Consider the following 18913-nt stretch of genomic DNA (forward strand, 5'->3'; position numbering starts at 1 on the left):
TTGATAGAGGCGTGGTGTTTACCCCTAGACATGTTTTGCGTTGCCTCTTTTCACGCCCCTCTGTTCCGATTGGTGATCGCTACAGCGGCGCCTGATTGGGTGACCGTGCCAAACAAAGGAAGACGCAGTAGTGCTTTCATTCATTCTATTTCATTCAGATCCACAAAGAACAACACACTAGCGACACCAGACAGAGAATCTACTACGTGGAACAAAGAATGGAACTTAAAGAATGAAATCACTGTAACGCCTTCGGCAAGTTACCCAATCGGAACGCTGTTGTAACCACCAATCGTAGTCGTAGGGGCGTTGCAAAATACACCGCAAAAACACGCCCTTGTCCTGTCTTCAGTCCTACGTCACTGCCTTCAGCGTCGTCGCGACCGTCGCTGCTGCGGTGTCAAACACAAGGGTGCATGTGGCGCAGCGGGATAGCAGCGATCAAAAAATGACCTGGAATATTCAGGAGCGAGCAGCGATTTTGCAGCAGGGGTCTGATCATTGTTATGTGTCACACACAGCGACATCGCTGTTGAGGTCGTTGCTACGTCACAGAAAATGGCGACATAGCAGCGATGTCGTTGTCGTCGGTGTGTGTGACACCACCTTTATACTGTATGGGTGAGTGAAATACTGATAAGGTATTCTTGATCTCTCGGTGGGCTGCGCTGTCAATGTGTGCAGCAAAACCGCAGGAGGATTACCACTAATTACATTGATTTTCCAGTGCGGCATCTGAAACTTCCTGTAAATTGCATCTAGTTTTACCGCTAGGTATACAGGCTCTCGTAAGCAAGCTAATTTGCCTTTTTTATTTATTTTATTTATTAGAAAGTAATAATATCAAAACTAAAGAAGGTGGTGATTTTATTAGATGTAATAAACTGTGTCATCTTATCACTGCCTTCCAATGACAGCTCCGAGCATTAGCACAAACTGTGGTAGAATACAGCAGTGGTGCTGTAGTCATTATATATTATGTTGTATATACTGTAGCAGTGCTTTTCCTTGTGCGATTGCGGAGTGTTTCCATGAAAAGTACGATTCCTGTCCCACATAAGCAGGGACTGGAGGAGCAGAGGTGGCGCTTTAGCTCCTGGAGGACACCCTTCCTGTCCAGGACCCAGTCCTCAGGCTCTGCAGACCTCGTCGGGGGCTGAGATCCCGGAGAATTGACTTGTAGACTGGTTCCTAGTTCCGCCCAGAGGTTACTGTGGCAATATGGCTTGGAGACAACTGTGTTGAAAGAAAAGCCTGCTTGATATCCTAGATACAGGGAAGTTGTGAGTGCACCGCCCCCTGCTTGCCTGTGTGTGCTCTGAAAAGCTCACTCCCAGCCTCAACACATCTTTTACTTGAGGATCAGTAACACTCGTCTCATTGCCATGTTTCATTTTGTTTCTGTTATGGCCCAAAATGCTTGAACTTCTGAGTCCAAAACTCAGGCCAGAAATGCAGCCCCCTGTTGTCTCTGCTCATGACTGCTCTCTCTTTTTCTGCTCCTTCAAGCAAAGCAAAGCTGCCGTCAGGCTTAAGGAAGATATGAAAAAAGTGGTAGTGCGGCCTGGAAGAGGACAGCCCCCCGTGCAATGCAGGAGATTTTTTGGAGTTCCACTCAAAGACTTGCATAAAGAGGGTCTGATCATGAATGGTGTGCCAGCCGTAGTGTGGAGCGTGGTGGAGTACTTACGAAGCGAAGGTAAGCTACACCTTATATGTGTATATCTTCATAGGACGCGCCTGGAACACAGAAATGTGCAAACCCTATAGCTGTGCTTTAGAGATCATACTGGTATACCACTATGGAGGGTTATTCTCTCTGTAGACCTTAGAAAAAGAAAAAAATATTTAATAAGTTTTGCATAAGGATGTCATTTATTATAAATTGGGATAAATGTAATATCCACTAAAAACTTACTGGCCTCCAGAATTCCTGGCAGTTTCTGCACTTCTGAGCCTCCTATGGCCCATGTAGTCAGCCTGTAGTCATAAAATGTGATAAAACACCGTCATTAGTTAACATTCAGAGAAAGGACCACCCCGGTAAAAAATGTATTTCTCTTTTCGTTAGCAATCGGTTTTGTATGTGTAATGCGCACAGTAATATACTCACTGGCTTCACATGACCGTGTGTGTGTGTTTGTGACTTGCTGAGTATCTCAGTGTCGGCTGTGTGCAATGGAGCACTTTTTCTATTTTCTCCATGTCATCATATGAGACCCTGAATGAACCTACACAGCCTTGATCTGAGTGTCAGAGATTTGCATTGAGAAAGTAACCACCGATCCACACAGCAAACACAAATGGGATTGCGTGATGCAAGAATGGACCAAAGCACCACTGAAAACGGTAAAAGGTGGCGACCTGAACTTATTACACATAGTCATCATTACTAATAGAGGGAGAAATAATATATTTCACTGGAGTGGTCTTTTTAAAGGGAATCCATCACCAGGTTTTTGCCACCTAATCTGAGAGCAGCATAATATAGGGGCAGAGTTCCTGATTTCTGTGGTGTGTCACTTACTGGGCTGCTCAGTGTAGTTTTGATAATCTACTGCTGATTAATCAGTGATTTTATCATTAGAGGACAACTTGGTGTGCTGCCAGGTAGTCCAGCATGTTAATGAGCTCTGTATAAAGGCCCCGTCACACTAAGCAACATCGCTAGCAACATCGCTGGTAACGAACAACTTTTGTGACGTTGCTAGCGATGTTGCTGTGTGTGACATCCAGCAACAACCTGGCCCCTGCTGTGAGGTCGTTGGTTGTTGCTGAATGTCCTGGGCCATTTTTTAGTTGTTGCTGTCCTGCTGTGAAGCACAGATCGCTGTGTGTGACAGCGAGACAGCAACAACTAAATGTGCAGGCAGCAGGAGCCGGCTTCTGCGGAGGCTGGTAACCAATGTAAACATCGGGTAACCAAGAAGCCCTGTCCTTGGTTACCCGATATTTACCTTTGATACCAGCCTCCTCCGCTCTCACTGCCTGTACTGCCGGCTCCTGCTCTGTGCACATTTAGCTGCAGCACACATCAGGCAATTAACCCGATGTGTGCTGTAACTAGGAGAGCAAGGAGCCAGCTCTCAGTGTGCGCTGCTCCCTGCTCTGTGCACATTTAGCTGCAGCACACATCGGGTTAATTAACCTGATGTGTGCTGTAACTAGGAGACTGGGGGCTGGTCACTGGTTGCTGGTGAGCTCACCAGCAACTCGTGTAGCCACGCTCCAGCGATCCCTGCCAGGTCAGGTTGCTGGTGGGATCGCTGGAGCGTCGCAGTGTGACAGCTCACCAGCAACCTCCTAGCAACTTACCAGCGATCCCTATCGTTGTTGGGATCGCTGGTAAGTTGCTTAGTGTGACTGGACCTTAAGGCTGGAGTCACACATCAGGTTAATTAACCTGATGTGTGCTGTAACTAGGAGACTGGGGGCTGGTCACTGGTTGCTGGTGAGCTCACCAGCAACTCGTGTAGCCACGCTCCAGCGATCCCTGCCAGGTCAGGTTGCTGGTGGGATCGCTGGAGCGTCGCAGTGTGACAGCTCACCAGCAACCTCCTAGCAACTTACCAGCGATCCCTATCGTTGTTGGGATCGCTGGTAAGTTGCTTAGTGTGACTGGACCTTAAGGCTGGAGTCACACTTGCGATTAACTCGCACGAGTGCAATGCGAGAAAATCTCTTATTGCACTCAAACCACTGTTAATCAATGAGGCAGCTCCCATCTGCTATTTTTTTTCTTAGTCCAAATCGGGCTGAGAAAAAAATTGCAGCATGCTGCGTTTTGGTGATTTTCACGTGCGAGTCACTCCAATGAAAGTCTATGGGTGCGTGAAAAAAAACTGATGTCACGGACGGCACATACACCATCCTAGTGACATCCGTTCTTCTAAATACATTTATCGCATGTTGCAGAAAACACTGGAAATGAGTGAGGTCTGTCGATGTCGGTCAATCTCTATCTCTGTCAGTCTGTCTCTCTCTCTCTCCGTCGGTCTCTCTCTCTGTCTATCCCTCTCTCCCCCCCTCTCTCATACTCACCGATCCACGATCACGGGCGCGACGCTGCACGGCTTTCACAAAGCTCCGGCGGCTTCTCCTCTTTTGAAAAAGCCAGCCACTCATTATTCCATCTTGTATTCACTGCTTTCCCCGCCCACCGGCGCCTATGATTGGTTGCAGTCAGACACACCCCCACGTTTGAGTGACAGCTGTCTCACTGCAACCAATCACAGCTGCCGGTGGGCGGGTCTATATCGTGCAGTAAATTAAATAAATAAAAAAAAACGGCGTGCGGTTCCCCCCAATTTTCATACCAGTCAGGGTAAAGCCATACGGCAGGAGGCTGGTATTGTCAGGATGGGGAGCGCCACGTTATGGGGAGCCCTCCACCCTAACAATATCAGCCAGCAGCCGCCCGGAATTTCCGCATCCATTAGATGCGACTGTCCCGGGACTGTACCCGACTCATCCTGAATTGCCCTGGTGTGGTGGCAATCGGGATAATAAGGAGTTAATGGCAGCAGCCCATAGCTGCCACTAAGTCCTAGGTTAATCATGGCAGGCGTCTCCCCGAGATACCTTCCATGATTAACCTGTAAGTTAAAGAAAATAAAGACATACACCCGAAAATCCTTTATTTTAAGTAAATGACAAAAAAAACACACCCTCTTTCACCACTTTATTCAAGTCCCCAAATACCCCTCCAGGTCCGACGTAATCCACCGAGGTCCCACGACGTTCTTAGCTCTGCTACATCACAAGCTGACACAGACCACGACCGCAGTCTGTGTGCTCCCGCAGCGACTGAAGTGAGTCACGCTATCAGCGATGACGTCACTCAGGTTACCCGCGGCCACAGAGCTCAGCTGGAGGACTTCAGCTGTGGCCGCGGGTAACTTCAGTGATGGCACCGCTGATCACGCAGATCACTTCAGTCACTCGGGATTTGCGGTCACCGGTGAGTCCTTCACTGGTGACTGAAAATCAGGCCATGACACACAGACAGAGCTGCGGGATGGCAATGAAGTCTGGTGAAGTTAATCCGACTTCATTCTGATCCCGCGGCTCTGTCTGTGTCTGCTGTCAGTGGCCATTCAGCTCTGCTACATGGCTCTGTCTGTGTCTGCTGTCAGTGGCCATTCAGCTCTGCTACATGGCTCTGGCTGTGTCTGCTGTCTACATGGCTCTGTCTGTGTCTGTTGTCAGCAGCCATGTAGCAGAGCTGAATGGCAGATGACATAGTTGCTGAGAATAAAAACGGATCCCATACGGATCACACACGGATTGCACATGGACTACAATCATGAGAAAATTCACAGAAATGCATTGCTGTTGCATTGCACACGGATCAACACTCGGACAGAGCTCATGCTACTTTGTAGCATGAGACTCGGTCCGATTTTACACTCGCAAGTGTGACTCCAGCCTTACTGCTAGATCTGCAGCAGAGAAATATTGATTGCAAACAGTTCAGTAAGTGACACATTGCTGGAATCAGTGTCTCGGTCTCTCTACAGATGAGGTAGCAAATACCTGGTGACAGATTCTCTTTAAACATCAGTGTTCTGTCTTCATGCACGTTCGCACAGTGTGCAATCTGACATGCACTATAAACCTTCTTCTGTCTTCCATAAAAAGCAGACTGTTGCTCTATAGTCTAAACTTATTTATTGGTAACAGTGCACTTGTGCGCAAGAGTATATGTGGTAAAACTGTAAGAATACAAATAACAATCGTACGTATGGCGCACATAATGCACATAGGTAATACATTCATTGTATAGAGGAGGTGCTCTACAAAATGGAGGCTGCAGATACATGTGAATTCCTATCTGGCCTAATTTCCCTACATCATCACAACGTTGCAATCCAATAACAGATTTGCGCATTATGCTGTTACATATAGTACTAATCCCTTACCAGAGATGCTTTTGTAAGGACAGTGGGTCTTTAACAATGAAAGTGTCAAGAGACAGAACAGCACATGTCCTCCTGTGGTGAATTCTCTCCTAAGGCTATGTGCCCACGGGGACAGTGTCCTGAGGTTATATCCGCAGGACATTCCGCAGGTGCTCCCAGAAATCCGCAACAGAACTTTCTCTGTTTCAATGCTGCGGATATGGTGCGGACATTCTGCATTGAGGATACAGCACCACAACTTCTGTCTGTTTCCATGCTGCGGAATGTCCTGCGGATATGGTGCGGGCATTCTGCATTGAGGATACAGTACCATGGCTTCAGCACTGCATCCTCAATGCAGAACAAGTGCTGCAGTGATCGGGGCGTTCATATTACTTACCTCCATCATGCAGCACCTCGTTTTCCGGCGGCCGGGTCACTGTCAGTGTCTGGTGCACTGTGCTGGAGGTGGGCGGGCCTGAACTAGCTCCGGCTGTCACATGACCGGAGCTCATGCAGGCCCCGCCCACCTCTTCCTTCCTGTACCTGGCTCGATCCACCGCGCTGCTGTACACCGGACAGAGAAGTGACTCTGGTCTCTATCAAGGCAGGTGAGTATATGAGACCCTGCGGAGAAATCCGCAACAATAATAGACATGCTGCAGATTTTTCTGCACGATTTCCGCTGCGGAAAAATCCGCAGCGTGGGCACAGCATTTTCCAAATGCCATAGAAATGGCTGGGGAGTAGCTGTGCTACAGATTTCTGGAAAATCCGCAGCTTTTCCGCGAGAAATCCGCGGCAAAATCCGCGCATTTTCCGCAGCGTGGGCACATAGCCTAAGGTGGTTCCTCTACCATACCAGCATGCGCACAAAATCTCCCACAATACACCAGGACACTCCCACAGAGGAAATTCTGAACACTACAGAAATGAACCACTAGAGGGTGCTCTAACATCATTTAACATTTGCAAGGCAAGAACACTTATATTATGAACTTTCTAACCTAGATGGCTGGTTTATGCCTGACTGGGCAGCACAATCAGGAAAGGAAGGTAACAAAAGAGACTGTATAATAATAATAATACATGTTATGTATATAGCGCCAGTATATTCTACAACACTTTATATTACATACATTACACAGGTTTATGTGCCTGACATTTCAGAGTATGGAAAACCGATCAAATTTTTGGCAGCAAATAGCTAACATACATGTCCCGTGAGCAGCTCATGAAAGCGGTCAGTCGTTACCATCGTTGCGTTTCTAAATTTGACACATGAACTATACATTGTATACATAAGCCTTACTATACATTTGTTCTCTTGCTCTACATTTCTGCATCCGGTCATCTGCAGTGATTTATCTATGGTTGCTGCTGTTGCAGAAAGTGAAAGTGTTGCGGAGCTGCAACCAAAAGGCAGTTCATGAACTACTATTTAGGCTATGTGCCCACGTGGTGTTTTTTTTTTTTTTTGTTTTTCTTTTTATGCGTTTTTCCTTGCATATTTTAATCAAAGCATGGAAAAATCATCCCAGCAAAGTCTGAGAATAGTGACTTGCTGTGCACATGCTGCTTCTTTTTTTCCTTGCAAAAAAAGAAACAACATGTCAATTATTTCTGCGTTTTTTTGCTACGTTTTTATAATCCCCTGCAGTGCTTTATCACTACAGCATGTTGCCTCGCACACCGTGCATACAGCATGGTGTGTGAAGCTTTCCATAGCTCACCCGGGGTCGTCATGGTGACAACCCAGAGTTGCTATAGCAGCGATCGGGTCCCTGTAATTGCATTACAGGGACCCGATGACCAGGGAGAGGTAAGCGATTCCTCTCCCTGCCTTCTGAATGCTGTGGTCGCACTGATCACAGTATTCAGGGGGTTAAACTGCCGGGAACGCAGGCACTGCACCGAGCAGTGAGAGCCAGGACCCAGCTGTAACATCAGCCAGAGACCTGGTGGCTGTCATGGGGGTACAGCGCCTGAACCCCCACGATTGCCATGACTAAGAAGAAGTAGGAAAAATGCAAGTGATAAAAACGTGCAAATTCAATAAAAAAAGGCTTGTTTTTTTCCTGCTGCTTTTTTGTGTGCAGAATAGAAGCCTTATAGTGCATAGCCTTAGGCTATGTGCGCACGTTGCGTAAATACATGCAGTTACGCTGCGCTTTGTAGCGCAGCGTAACTGCATGCATCCTGCGTCCCCTGCATAGTCTATGGAGATTATGCAGGAGCCGTGCGCACGTGGCGTCTTAGAGTGCAGCGCTTTGGCTGCTGCCCGAAGCGCTGCGTTCTAAGAAGTGACATGTCACTTCTTCCGTGCGCTTTGCCCGCAGTCCCCGCTCTATCTATGGCAGGAGCTGCAGGCAGAGCGCATGGAATCGGCTTTTTTTTTTTCCTCTACGGACATTTTCTGCAGCGATTTGAAGCGCACGTGTGCTCTTCAGATCGCTGCAGAAATTTCTGCAGGGCTAGTACGCAACGTGCGCACATAGCCTTATACAGCGCCATTGGATCCATGGTGCTCTACATGAGAGAGGGTTGCATTCACAATACAAATATAAACTTGTACGAAGCTAAGTGACCACTTTTGTAGAAATTCTCACTTTGAATGTTTTCAAATGTACCTTTGTATTATCTTCCCATCAGCTGTGTTTTCCATGCTAGTGACTCAGTGTAGCCAGTGCTATTTAGTCAGTGTTTCCCATTCTTTATGTGATAATTGACACCTTAGCTGCATTGCCATTTCAAAATGTAAAGGCATTGTTCACTGTCAGATCAATGTGAGAGCAATGGGAGTCCGACACCTGGTACCACTCATCAGCTAATGTCTTCTCTCTCAAAAGCAGAGAAGCAGTGTACTGTGCTTTATCTCTCATTTACCTGAATGCAGCCACTAAATGTATAGCGCCGCAGTGTACCACTCCACACATTGCTTATACCTGCCCACCTTCACTCCACTGCAATTATCAGCTGATGATGGAATGCGAGGTGTTGGTCCCCCACTGATCTTATATTCATGATGTTTCCAAAGGATAGGTCATCAATATGTTAATCCTGAACAAAACCCTTCAAGGTAATGTAAGGTAAATACTGCCCCCCTGTTCTATATAGACTTGATTTACACTTCAACTTTGCCATGTTAGGCTGCGTTCACACATCCGGTTTGAGCCGTGCGGCTCAATCCGGCTGTGAAACCTATGCAACGGATGCGGTGAAAACACCGCATCCTTTGCATAAGTTTTTTACATGCGGCCCTTCCGGTTTTTGCCGCTTGCGGCATGCTACTGAGCATGCGCAGTGGCAAAAACCGCATGCGGCGGCCGGATGCGGTTTTTGCAGCATCCATAGGGATGCATTGAGAAAAGCGCCGCATCGGCCGGATGCGGCGCGATGCGTTTTTTTTTTTTGCCGCACAAAAAAAACGTGCCAGGCAACGTTCCATCCGGCCGCCGCATCAGCTAAATCTGCCGCATGCGACAAAAACAGGACCGAACGCAAGGCCATGCGGCACAATGCGGCACTAATTAAAGTCTATGCAGGAAAAACGCAACCGGCAGCAAAAAAAAAACGGTTGCGTTTTTCCTGCAAAGTGCCGGATTGTGCCGCATAGCAAAAACCGGAGGTGTGAAAGCAGCCTTAGATGTCAGCTTTTCCTGTGTACAAATCCAGCAGGGAATCTGTGTGTGGAGGGCAGATTTGCATTTATGGTTAGAATAGAAGAAACTAAACCACCAGAAAAGAATATCCAGAAACGCTAACTTTCTAGTTTGGTCCCTGGAATTTATAGATTGGTTCCTGGAATTTCCCTTTAAGATTAACTTGCGAATTTCCCACAGAAGAGCAGACTCCATTAAATTTGTATGTGCCCCAGCAATTCAAGGACTTTTTAGGTGGGGGTAGAGGATAAATAGGCAGCAGAAGTTTAGCCCCATTTATTAAGACTGGTGTTGTACAAGAGGCATGGTGGAGTTAGATGCACCTAAATCATTGAGAGGCACACTGCATTTAATTAATTAGACTCAAATGGAATACATTTCTAGTAAAATTTTAAACTTTTCATGATTTAGATGGCTGAAGGGGGCTTTACACGCTACGACATCGCTAATGCGAAGTCGTTGGGGTCACGAAATTGGTGACGCACATCCGGCCGCATTAGCGATGCCGTTGCGTGTGACACCTATGAGCGATTTTGCATCGTCGCAAAAACATGCAAAATCGCTCATCGGTGACATGGGGGTCCATTCTCAAATATTGTTACTGCAGCAGTAACGAAGTTGTTCCTCGTTCCTGCGGCACCACACATCGCTCCGTGTGACACCGCAGGAACGAGGAAGCTCTCCTTACGTGCCTCCCGGACACAATGCGGAAGGAAGGAGGTGGGCGGGATGTTACGTCCCGCTCATCTCCGCCGCTCCGCTTCTATTGGGCGGTGGTTCAGTGACACAGCTGTGACGTCACTGTGATGCTGAACGAACTGCCCTCTGAGAAAGGAGACGGTTCGCCGGTCACAGCGACGTCGCCGGGCAGGTAAGTAGTGTGACAGGTCTGGGCGATGTTGTGCAGCACGGGCAGCGATTTGCCCGTGTCACACAACAGATGGGGGCGGGTACCCACGCTAGCGATATCGGTACCAATATCGCAGCGTCTAAAGCGGCCTTTAGTCATGCCCTGTCACACCCATACTCTGTCCATTTGGGTGGATCTGCCTGGGACTAGCGTGCCAACACTTAAGGGTGCTTTACACGAGATGACGGATCGTGCGATGCATCGTCGGGGTTACGGACGCACATCCGGCATCATACACGCCATCGTCTCGTATGAAACGTCTGAGCGACGCAGTATCGCTCACAAATCGTGAGTCGTGTACTCGTCGCTCAGTTTCATAATATCGTTTATTTTTACTTGTGCCGGTTGTTCATCGTTCCCGTGGCAGCACACGTCGCTTCGTGTGACACCATGGGAGCAATGAACTCTGCTTACCTGCGTCCCACAGCTCCCGCCGGCTATGCGGAAGGAAGGAGGTGGGCGAGATGTTTACATCCCGCTCATCTCCGCCCCTCCGGTTCTATTGGCCGGCGGCTGTGTGACGTTGCTGTGACCTCGAACGTCCCTCCCCATTCAGGAAGTGGATGTTCGCCGCCCACAGCAAGGTCCCTCAGCAGGTAAGTACGTGTGACGGGGGTTTCACGACTTTGTGCAACACGGGCATCGATTTGCCCATGACGCACAAACGACGGGGGCGGGTACGATCGATTGTGAAATCGCACAATTGGTCGTCCCGTGTAAAGCAGGCTTTGGGCCATGTACGCACGTTGGGTTTTTTTTCTGCATTTTGGCTGCGTTTATAACTGCACTGTGTCATTTACAAAATGCATGCGTTGTCTTCCCCAGCAAAGTCTATGAGAATTATGCAAAATCTCTGCGCATGATGATTTTTGAAATGCAGCGTTTTGATTGTCAAAAATTTGACAAAATCTCTGCGTTTAGAAAAGCAGCATGTCAATTATTTTGTCCATTTTGGCAGCGTTCTACACCCATTGAAATCAATGAGTTGTAGAAAAACACTGCCAAAATGTTAAGCAGTGCGTTTCCACTGCATTTTTGTTGTGATCCGCATGTTTTTTTTTACTTTACAAATGCAGGTCTTTCGGTCTCTCACTCTCTCTGTCGGTCTCTCGGTCGGTCTCTCTCTCTGTCTCTATGTCTCTATCTCTCTGTCCATGTCGGTCGGTCTGTCGGTCGGTCGGTCTGTCGGTCGGTCTCTCTCTCTGTCTCTATGTCTCTAACTCTCTCTCTGTCCATGTCTGTCTCTCCCTCCCACGCCCTCTCTCACACTCACCGATCCACGATCACCGGCGCGGCGCTGCACGGCGTTCACACTGTGGCGGCTTCTCCTCTTTTGAAAATGCCGGCCGCTCATTAATCCATCTCGTATTCCCTGCTTCCCCCGCCCACTGGCGCCTATGGTTGGTTGCAGCCAGACACGCCCCCACGCTGAGTGACAGCTGTCTCACTCCAACCAATCACAGCCACCGGTGGGCGTGTCTATATCAAGCAGTAAAATAAATAAATAATTAAAAAAAAACAAAAACAACGTGCAGTCCCCCCCAATTTGGACACCAGCCAGGGTAAAGCCACACGGCTGAAGGCTGGTGTTCACAGGATGGGGAGCTCCATGTTATAGGGAGCCCCCCAGCCTAACAATATCAGACAGCAGCCGCCTGGAATTGCCGCATCCATTAGATGCGACAGTCCCGGGACTACCCGGCTCATCCCGAATTGCCCTGGTGTGGTGGCAAACGGGGTAATAAGGAGTTAATGGCAGTAGCCCATAGCGGCCACTAAGTCCTAGGTTAATCATGGCAGGCGTCTCCACGAGATACCTTCTATGATTAACCTGTAAGTTAAAGAAAATAAACACACACATCCAAAAAATTCTTCATTTTTAATTTAAGACAAAAAAACCCCTCTTTCACCACTTTATTAACATAACAAAAACACCTGCAGGTCCGACGTAATCCACGCAAGGTCCCACAACTCTTTCAGCTCTGCTACATCGGAAGGTGACAGGAACGGCAGTAGAACGCCGCCACTCCATGCAGCAACTGAAGTGAGTCGCGTGTTCAGCTGTGCTGTCACTGAGGTTACTCGCGGCCACCGCTCGCAGGTGGAGGACTGCAGCTGTGGCCACGAGTAACCTGAGTGAAAACACAGCTGATCGTGCGGCTCACTGCAGTCACTCAGGGGATTTGCGATCACAGGTGAGTCCTTCACGTGTGACCGCAAATCGAGCCGCGGCACATGCACAGAGCCACGCGATTACAATGAAGTCGGGTGAAGTTCATCCGAATTCATTCTGATCGCGCGGCTCTGTCTCGCAGCCCGCCATGCTCTTTTTGACACTGCGGTCCCACTCGGCTCTGCTGCAAGTCTATGGGAATGCTGCAGAGCCGAGTGGGACTGCACTGTCCAAAAATGTGCGTTCTGAATGCTTTTCCCACTCTGTCTATGGCAGAGCAAGCATCCAGAACGCATGAATTCTACAGGAATGTGCACACGTTGCGTTCTGCCAAATGCGTCTCAGAATGCAGCTTTTTCGGCTGCGTTCTGAGACGCACAGGCAGTGACTTACACGCTGCAGAATAGAACGCAACGTGCGCACATAGCCTTAAACTCACAAAATTTTAAGCCAGACTTCTGGCATGGTGGACATAAGAAAGTCCAGGTGAATTCATTAGCTGTCTGTGTATGGAGGTAAGAAATCTCCTGTGTGAAATCTCCATGCTTGGACTCGTGTGCTGGATTGACACTGTAGTGCTACTGTTAGGGTGCATTCTTACATCCGTTTTTTGCCATCAGGCACAATCCCGCGAACACCGGATAAAACGGATCCGGCACCGGATCCATTTTTTTTTCTTCATAGACTTGTATTAGCGCTGGATTGTGCCGCATGGCATCGCGTTTCATCCGGCGGCTGCTGGCTCCAGCGAAATTTGTCTGCGGCCGCCGGAAGCAACATCCAAAGGAACGTTTTTTTTGTGAGCGGCGACAAACCGGAAGGCGCCGGAACCGGCCGCGTTCGTATTTTTTTTACAATGGAAGCCTATGGGCGCCGGATCCGTCGTCATCTGGCAAATGAGGGAATGAGGCGCCGGATCCATGTTTTTCTTCTGGGCATACCCAGATGTTCTGGAAAATCATTTTTTGTCACAAAAAAATCTCAGTTTTTAACCGTATCCGTTTCCTCAGTTTTCCCACATATTTTCTCAAGGGGCCTTGTTCTAGTGTCACTGCGTTGAGAAACACGTGATGGTGTCTCCGTGGTGTTGGATGTTGATCTCCCCAACGTCAACCATCATTACCTACAGTTAGGTCCAGAAATATTTGGACAGTGACACAATTTTCGCGAGTTGGGCTCTGCATGCCACCACATTGGATTTGAAATGAAACCTCTACAACAGAATTCAAGTGCAGATTGTAACGTTTAATTTGAAGGTTTGAACAAAAATATCTGATAGGAATTGTACACATTTCTTTACAAACACTCCACATTTTAGGAGGTCAAAAGTAATTGGACAAATAAACCAAACCCAAAAAAAAAATTTTTATTTTCAATATTTTGGTTGCGAATCCTTTGGAGGCAATCACTGCCTTAAGTCTGGAACCCATGGACATCACCAAACGCTGGGTTTCCTCCTTCTTAATGCTTTGCCATGCTTTTACAGCCGCAGCATTCAGGTCTTGCTTGTTTGTGGGTCTTTCCGTCTTAAGTCTGGATTTGCGCAAGTGAAATGCATGCTCAATTGGGTTAAGATCTGGTGATTGACTTGGCCATTGCAGAATGTTCCACTTTTTTGCACTCATGAACTCCTGGGTAGCTTTGGCTGTATGCTTGGGGTCATTGTCCATCTGTACTATGAAGCGCCGTCCGATCAACTTTGCGGCATTTGGCTGAATCTGGGCTGAAAGTATATCCCGGTACACTTCAGAATTCATCCGGCTACTCTTGTCTGCTGTTATGTCATCAATAAACACAAGTGACCCAGTGCCATTGAAAGCCATGCATGCCCATGCCATCACGTTGCCTCCACCATGTTTTACAGAGGATGTGGTGTGCCTTGGATCATGTGCCGTTCCCTTTCTTCTCCAAACTTTTTTCTTCCCATCATTCTGGTACAGGTTGATCTTTGTCTCATCTGTCCATAGAATACTTTTCCAGAACTGAGCTGGCTTCATGAGGTGTTTTTCAGCAAATTTAACTCTGGCCTGTTTATTTTTGGAATTGATGAATGGTTTGCATCTAGATGTGAACCCTTTGTATTTACTTTCATGGAGTCTTCTCTTTACTGTTGACTTAGAGACAGATACACCTACTTCACTGAGAGTGTTCTGGACTTCAGTTGATGTTGTGAACGGGTTCTTCTTCACCAAAGAAAGTATGCGGCGATCATCCACCACTGTTGTCATCCGTGGACGCCCAGGCCTTTTTGAGTTCCCAAGCTCACCAGTCAATTCCTTTTTTCTCAGAATGTACCCGACTGTTGATTTTGCTACTCCAAGCATGTCTGCTATCTCTCTGATGGATTTTTTCTTTTTTTTCAGCCTCAGGATGTTCTGCTTCACCTCAATTGAGAGTTCCTTAGACCGCATGTTGTCTGGTCACAGCAACAGCTTCCAAATGCAAAACCACACACCTGTAATCAACCCCAGACCTTTTAACTACTTCATTGATTACAGGTTAACGAGGGAGCTGCCTTCAGAGTTAATTGCAGCCCTTAGAGTCCCTTGTCCAATTACTTTTGGTCCCTTGAAAAAGAGGAGGCTATGCATTACAGAGCTATGATTCCTAAACCCTTTCTCCGATTTGGATGTGAAAACTCTCATATTGCAGCTGGGAGTGTGCACTTTCAGCCCATATTATATATATAATTGTATTTCTGAACATGTTTTTGTAAACAGCTAAAATAACAAAACTTGTGTCACTGTCCAAATATTTCTGGACCTAACTGTATGTTCCCACATTCTGCGACGGATCCGTTGCATCAGGCACAAACCGGATTGTGCCTGATGGCAAAAAACGGATGTGTGAAAGCAGGCTTAGGATTGTGTATTCTGTTTCTTCACAAAATAAGGACTTTTATGTCCTTGGTTTGTGGCTTGCTTTATGGAGTTTTAATAAAGCAACCTTGATGTTTTGTTTTAAAGTCGACTCCCGTGCCTACCTCAAGCACTGCCGAGTGAGCCATGTACCTACAGCTGTCATAGTTTGACTTTAGGCATCGATCACACGAGCGTATGAATTGTACAAGTGCAATGCGAGAAAATCTTGCATTGCACTCGGACCAACGTTAGTCAACGAGTCATCCAGATTCTGGCTGAGAAAAAGTTTCAGCATGCTGCGAGTGAATGCCGTGATTGTGACTCGCCAATACAAGTATGTAGGTGTGAGGAATAAAACGGGACTGCACACAGACCATCCTAGTGACGTCCGATTCCTATATATATATTACAATTCTGTAGCATAGAACACTGTAAATGATCCTGTAAATGAATAATAGTAGAAAAAAAAAAGTAAAAAAAAATCGTCCTACTTTTCTGGATGAAAATGGGACCGATTTTTTTTTTAATACACTTAAAGTAATTCTATTATCTCTTTATGGCTAAGCTCACACAAGGGTTAAAAAAAAATAAAAAAATCCCCTGATTTTCATCCAAAAAAGCTGCATGACTTTAATTTTTTACCGGGAAATTCACTCTCTGCTTTACACAGAATAATTGCTGTAACTTTTTAAAGAGACTCATTTCATAGTGAAATTTGGACTGTACATACTTTGGCTCATGTGAAGTGAGAGTGCAATGCCCCTCCGGTCGTCTCTACTACCAGATAGACTTACTGCACGCCTTTCTGCGTTTCCAGAGTTTGTGTAGTGGTTGCATTTCACTCCTTACAAATATAGTATAGATACGGTTTGGAGGAGCTTGTTTTCATAATGAAACATTATTGAAATACTGGGTTCTGACCCCTTTCATGTTTTAGGCTGCTTTCACACTACGTTTTTTTTAACATTTTTTTGCTGTAAATGTGGATCCTGTTTTTACAAAGAAAAACGCATGCAAACGCAAGTGTTATTTTGCAGGATCCTGTCACTTGAAGTTTATGGGCAGGTATTGAAGTCATGTGATCGGGAGTGAGGGGAACTGAACATGATAAACTGGGAGCCGGCATCTGACAGCTGCGGAGGCTGGTAACTAAGTGAAGTGCTTTGCTTGGTTACCCGATATTTACCTTGGTTACGAGCGTCCGCCGCTCTCAGGTGGGGGGGAGAGACTGATCACGCCAGGCTGGTTTCTGGGCATGCTCAGTAGAGCAAGCAGGATCCTGTCTATCAGCAGGCCAGCGCTCACATGCGTTTGCGTGCAGTATAGTCAGGATCCAGTGAAAAACAGTATTTGGACGCAGCTCAAAAACGCTACAAGTAGTGTTTTTGAAAATAGTTAAACAACTGCAAGTCGCTGGATCCTCACTATAACGCACGCAAATGCATGTGAACGCATGTTGACGCGAGTCCATTGCAAATGCATTGAAATGAAAATGCATTTCCACTGGATCCATTATTGCGTTAAAAAAAACGTTCATGACGCATGTTAAAAAAAACGAGAAACCAAGGAAAAATTGTGAAAACATACCCTGCTGTAACTAAATAAAAGCATAGTGCATATAAACATAGGGTACTTAGTAAACACTGTTTTCTTTGTCGCTCCATTGGGAGACCCAGACAATTGGGTGTATAGCTTCTGCCTCCGGAGGCCACACAAAGTATTACACTTTAAAAAGTGTAACCCCTCCCCTCTGCCTATACACCCTCCCGTGCATCACGGGCCCATCAGTTTTTTGCTTTGTGTTGAAGGAGGCACACATGCACACAATGCTCCACATTTTAGTCAGCAGCAGCTGCTGATTATATCGGATGGAAGAAAAGAGGGCCCCTAACAGGGTCCCCGGCATGCTCCCTTCTCACCCCACTGAGTCGGCGGTGCTGTTAAGGTTGAGGTACCCATTGCGGGTACACAGGCAGGAGCCACATGCCGTTTTCCTTCCCCATCCCTTAGGGGCTCTGGGTGAAGTGGGATCCTAACCGGTCATCCAGGCACTGGGACCGGGCTCCCTCCGCAGCCCCTGGGGGAATCTGCTGGACAGGAGACTGAGTATCGACAGGGAAGGACCCTGCATCTACAGGTACTCTGTGTCCCCTTTGGGACGGTGCATGGAGCACCTGGGCCTCAGACGCTGCAGCGACTGCGGTGTTGATTTTTGACCGGGACTACCGCGCCGACCGTGCCTGCTTGCCGGCCGCGGTTTTTACTTTAGTCCCCGGCTTTTGCGGCCTAGTACAGAACGCCGACAGCTAAACTCCCGCCCCCGGGCCTGCCAGTCAGGGGTAAGGGCGGGACGGTCGGTCTAACGCCGACAGTGAGGGCTGGAGCACACGTAGCTGTCCTCCTCCCCCCTCACTAATCACCCTGGGGCACCAGATTCCCGCACTTTTGTAGTTACGCCCACGGCTCCCTCCTCCCCTGTGAACGCCGACAGCCATGTTTTAACATATTCTGCCGGTGGAGGACTTCTGGCTGCAGCTCTGGGAGACCCGAGGCAGGGAATCTGGTGGCCACACACCGCTGGAGCGGTCGGTAAGACACACCGGTTACCCGGTGCTGGTCCCCCTAGGGTGCTGAACTATATATATATATATATATATATATATATATATATATATATATATATATATATATATATATATATATATATATATATATATATATATATATATATATATATATATATATATATATATATATATATATATACATTTTCCGGTTCGGCTGTACTGTTAGCTTGTGGCTATATACCTCAGTGATCACGCTCCTGGGAAACAACAGCATGTCGTTCAAAAGGAGCAAGGGTGCCAAGACACACGGTTATTTTGCTACCTGTACCTCTTGTGCGGCTATGCTACCTGCAGGTTCCACCTACCCTCACTGTGACCTATGCTCGGGCACTGGGGCACTCGCTCGGCCGGAGCCTGAGGCACTGGGGGGTCCCTCGGCCCAGGTAGAACCGCCGGCTCTCCCTGTCCAGATGGCAGGGACAGAGTTTGCTGTTTTAGCTGACAAACTCTCTGAGTCGCTTTCATATTCCATGACTCAGTCTATGGATAAAGGGTCTGCTCAGTTTCTAGAGGCTTTGCAGTCCAGACCGGCCCTTACACAGGCCCCGGGCACTGCGGGATCACCCCCAGGCCCCTCTCGGTCTGCGACGAAGCGTGCTCCTGATGTGGCCTCTAATTATTACGTGCAGGACTCCGGCACGGACCGCAGTCCCAGACCAGCTAAGCGGGCTCGCTTAGAATCTTCCCCGACTTCATCACGTTGTTCGGGGTCTCAGCTTGAGGACTCTCTCTAGAGGATGAGGCGGAGGTCGCAGCCCAGGACTCTGACCCTGACGTTGC

The 18913-nt window shown here is 47.6% G+C and overlaps 1 protein-coding gene across 4 annotated transcripts in view; it reads left to right on the plus strand.

The window, feature by feature from the left end:
- The window catches only part of FAM13A (family with sequence similarity 13 member A), a 344313-nt gene that overhangs the window by 26842 nt on the left and 298558 nt on the right, over positions 1-18913 (plus strand). For 2 of the 4 annotated variants that reach the window (XM_075351136.1, XM_075351152.1), the window contains exon 2: positions 1510-1699. In XM_075351136.1, coding sequence (XP_075207251.1) covers positions 1510-1699 — 190 coding nt within the window. Of the gene's footprint in view, positions 1-1356; positions 1700-18913 lie in introns of those variants that run through there. The other 2 variants (XM_075351144.1, XM_075351130.1) reach the window with 2 other exon arrangements.

Source organism: Anomaloglossus baeobatrachus, chromosome 1, assembly GCF_048569485.1.
Source record: "Anomaloglossus baeobatrachus isolate aAnoBae1 chromosome 1, aAnoBae1.hap1, whole genome shotgun sequence".
Taxonomy (NCBI): domain Eukaryota; kingdom Metazoa; phylum Chordata; class Amphibia; order Anura; family Aromobatidae; genus Anomaloglossus; species Anomaloglossus baeobatrachus.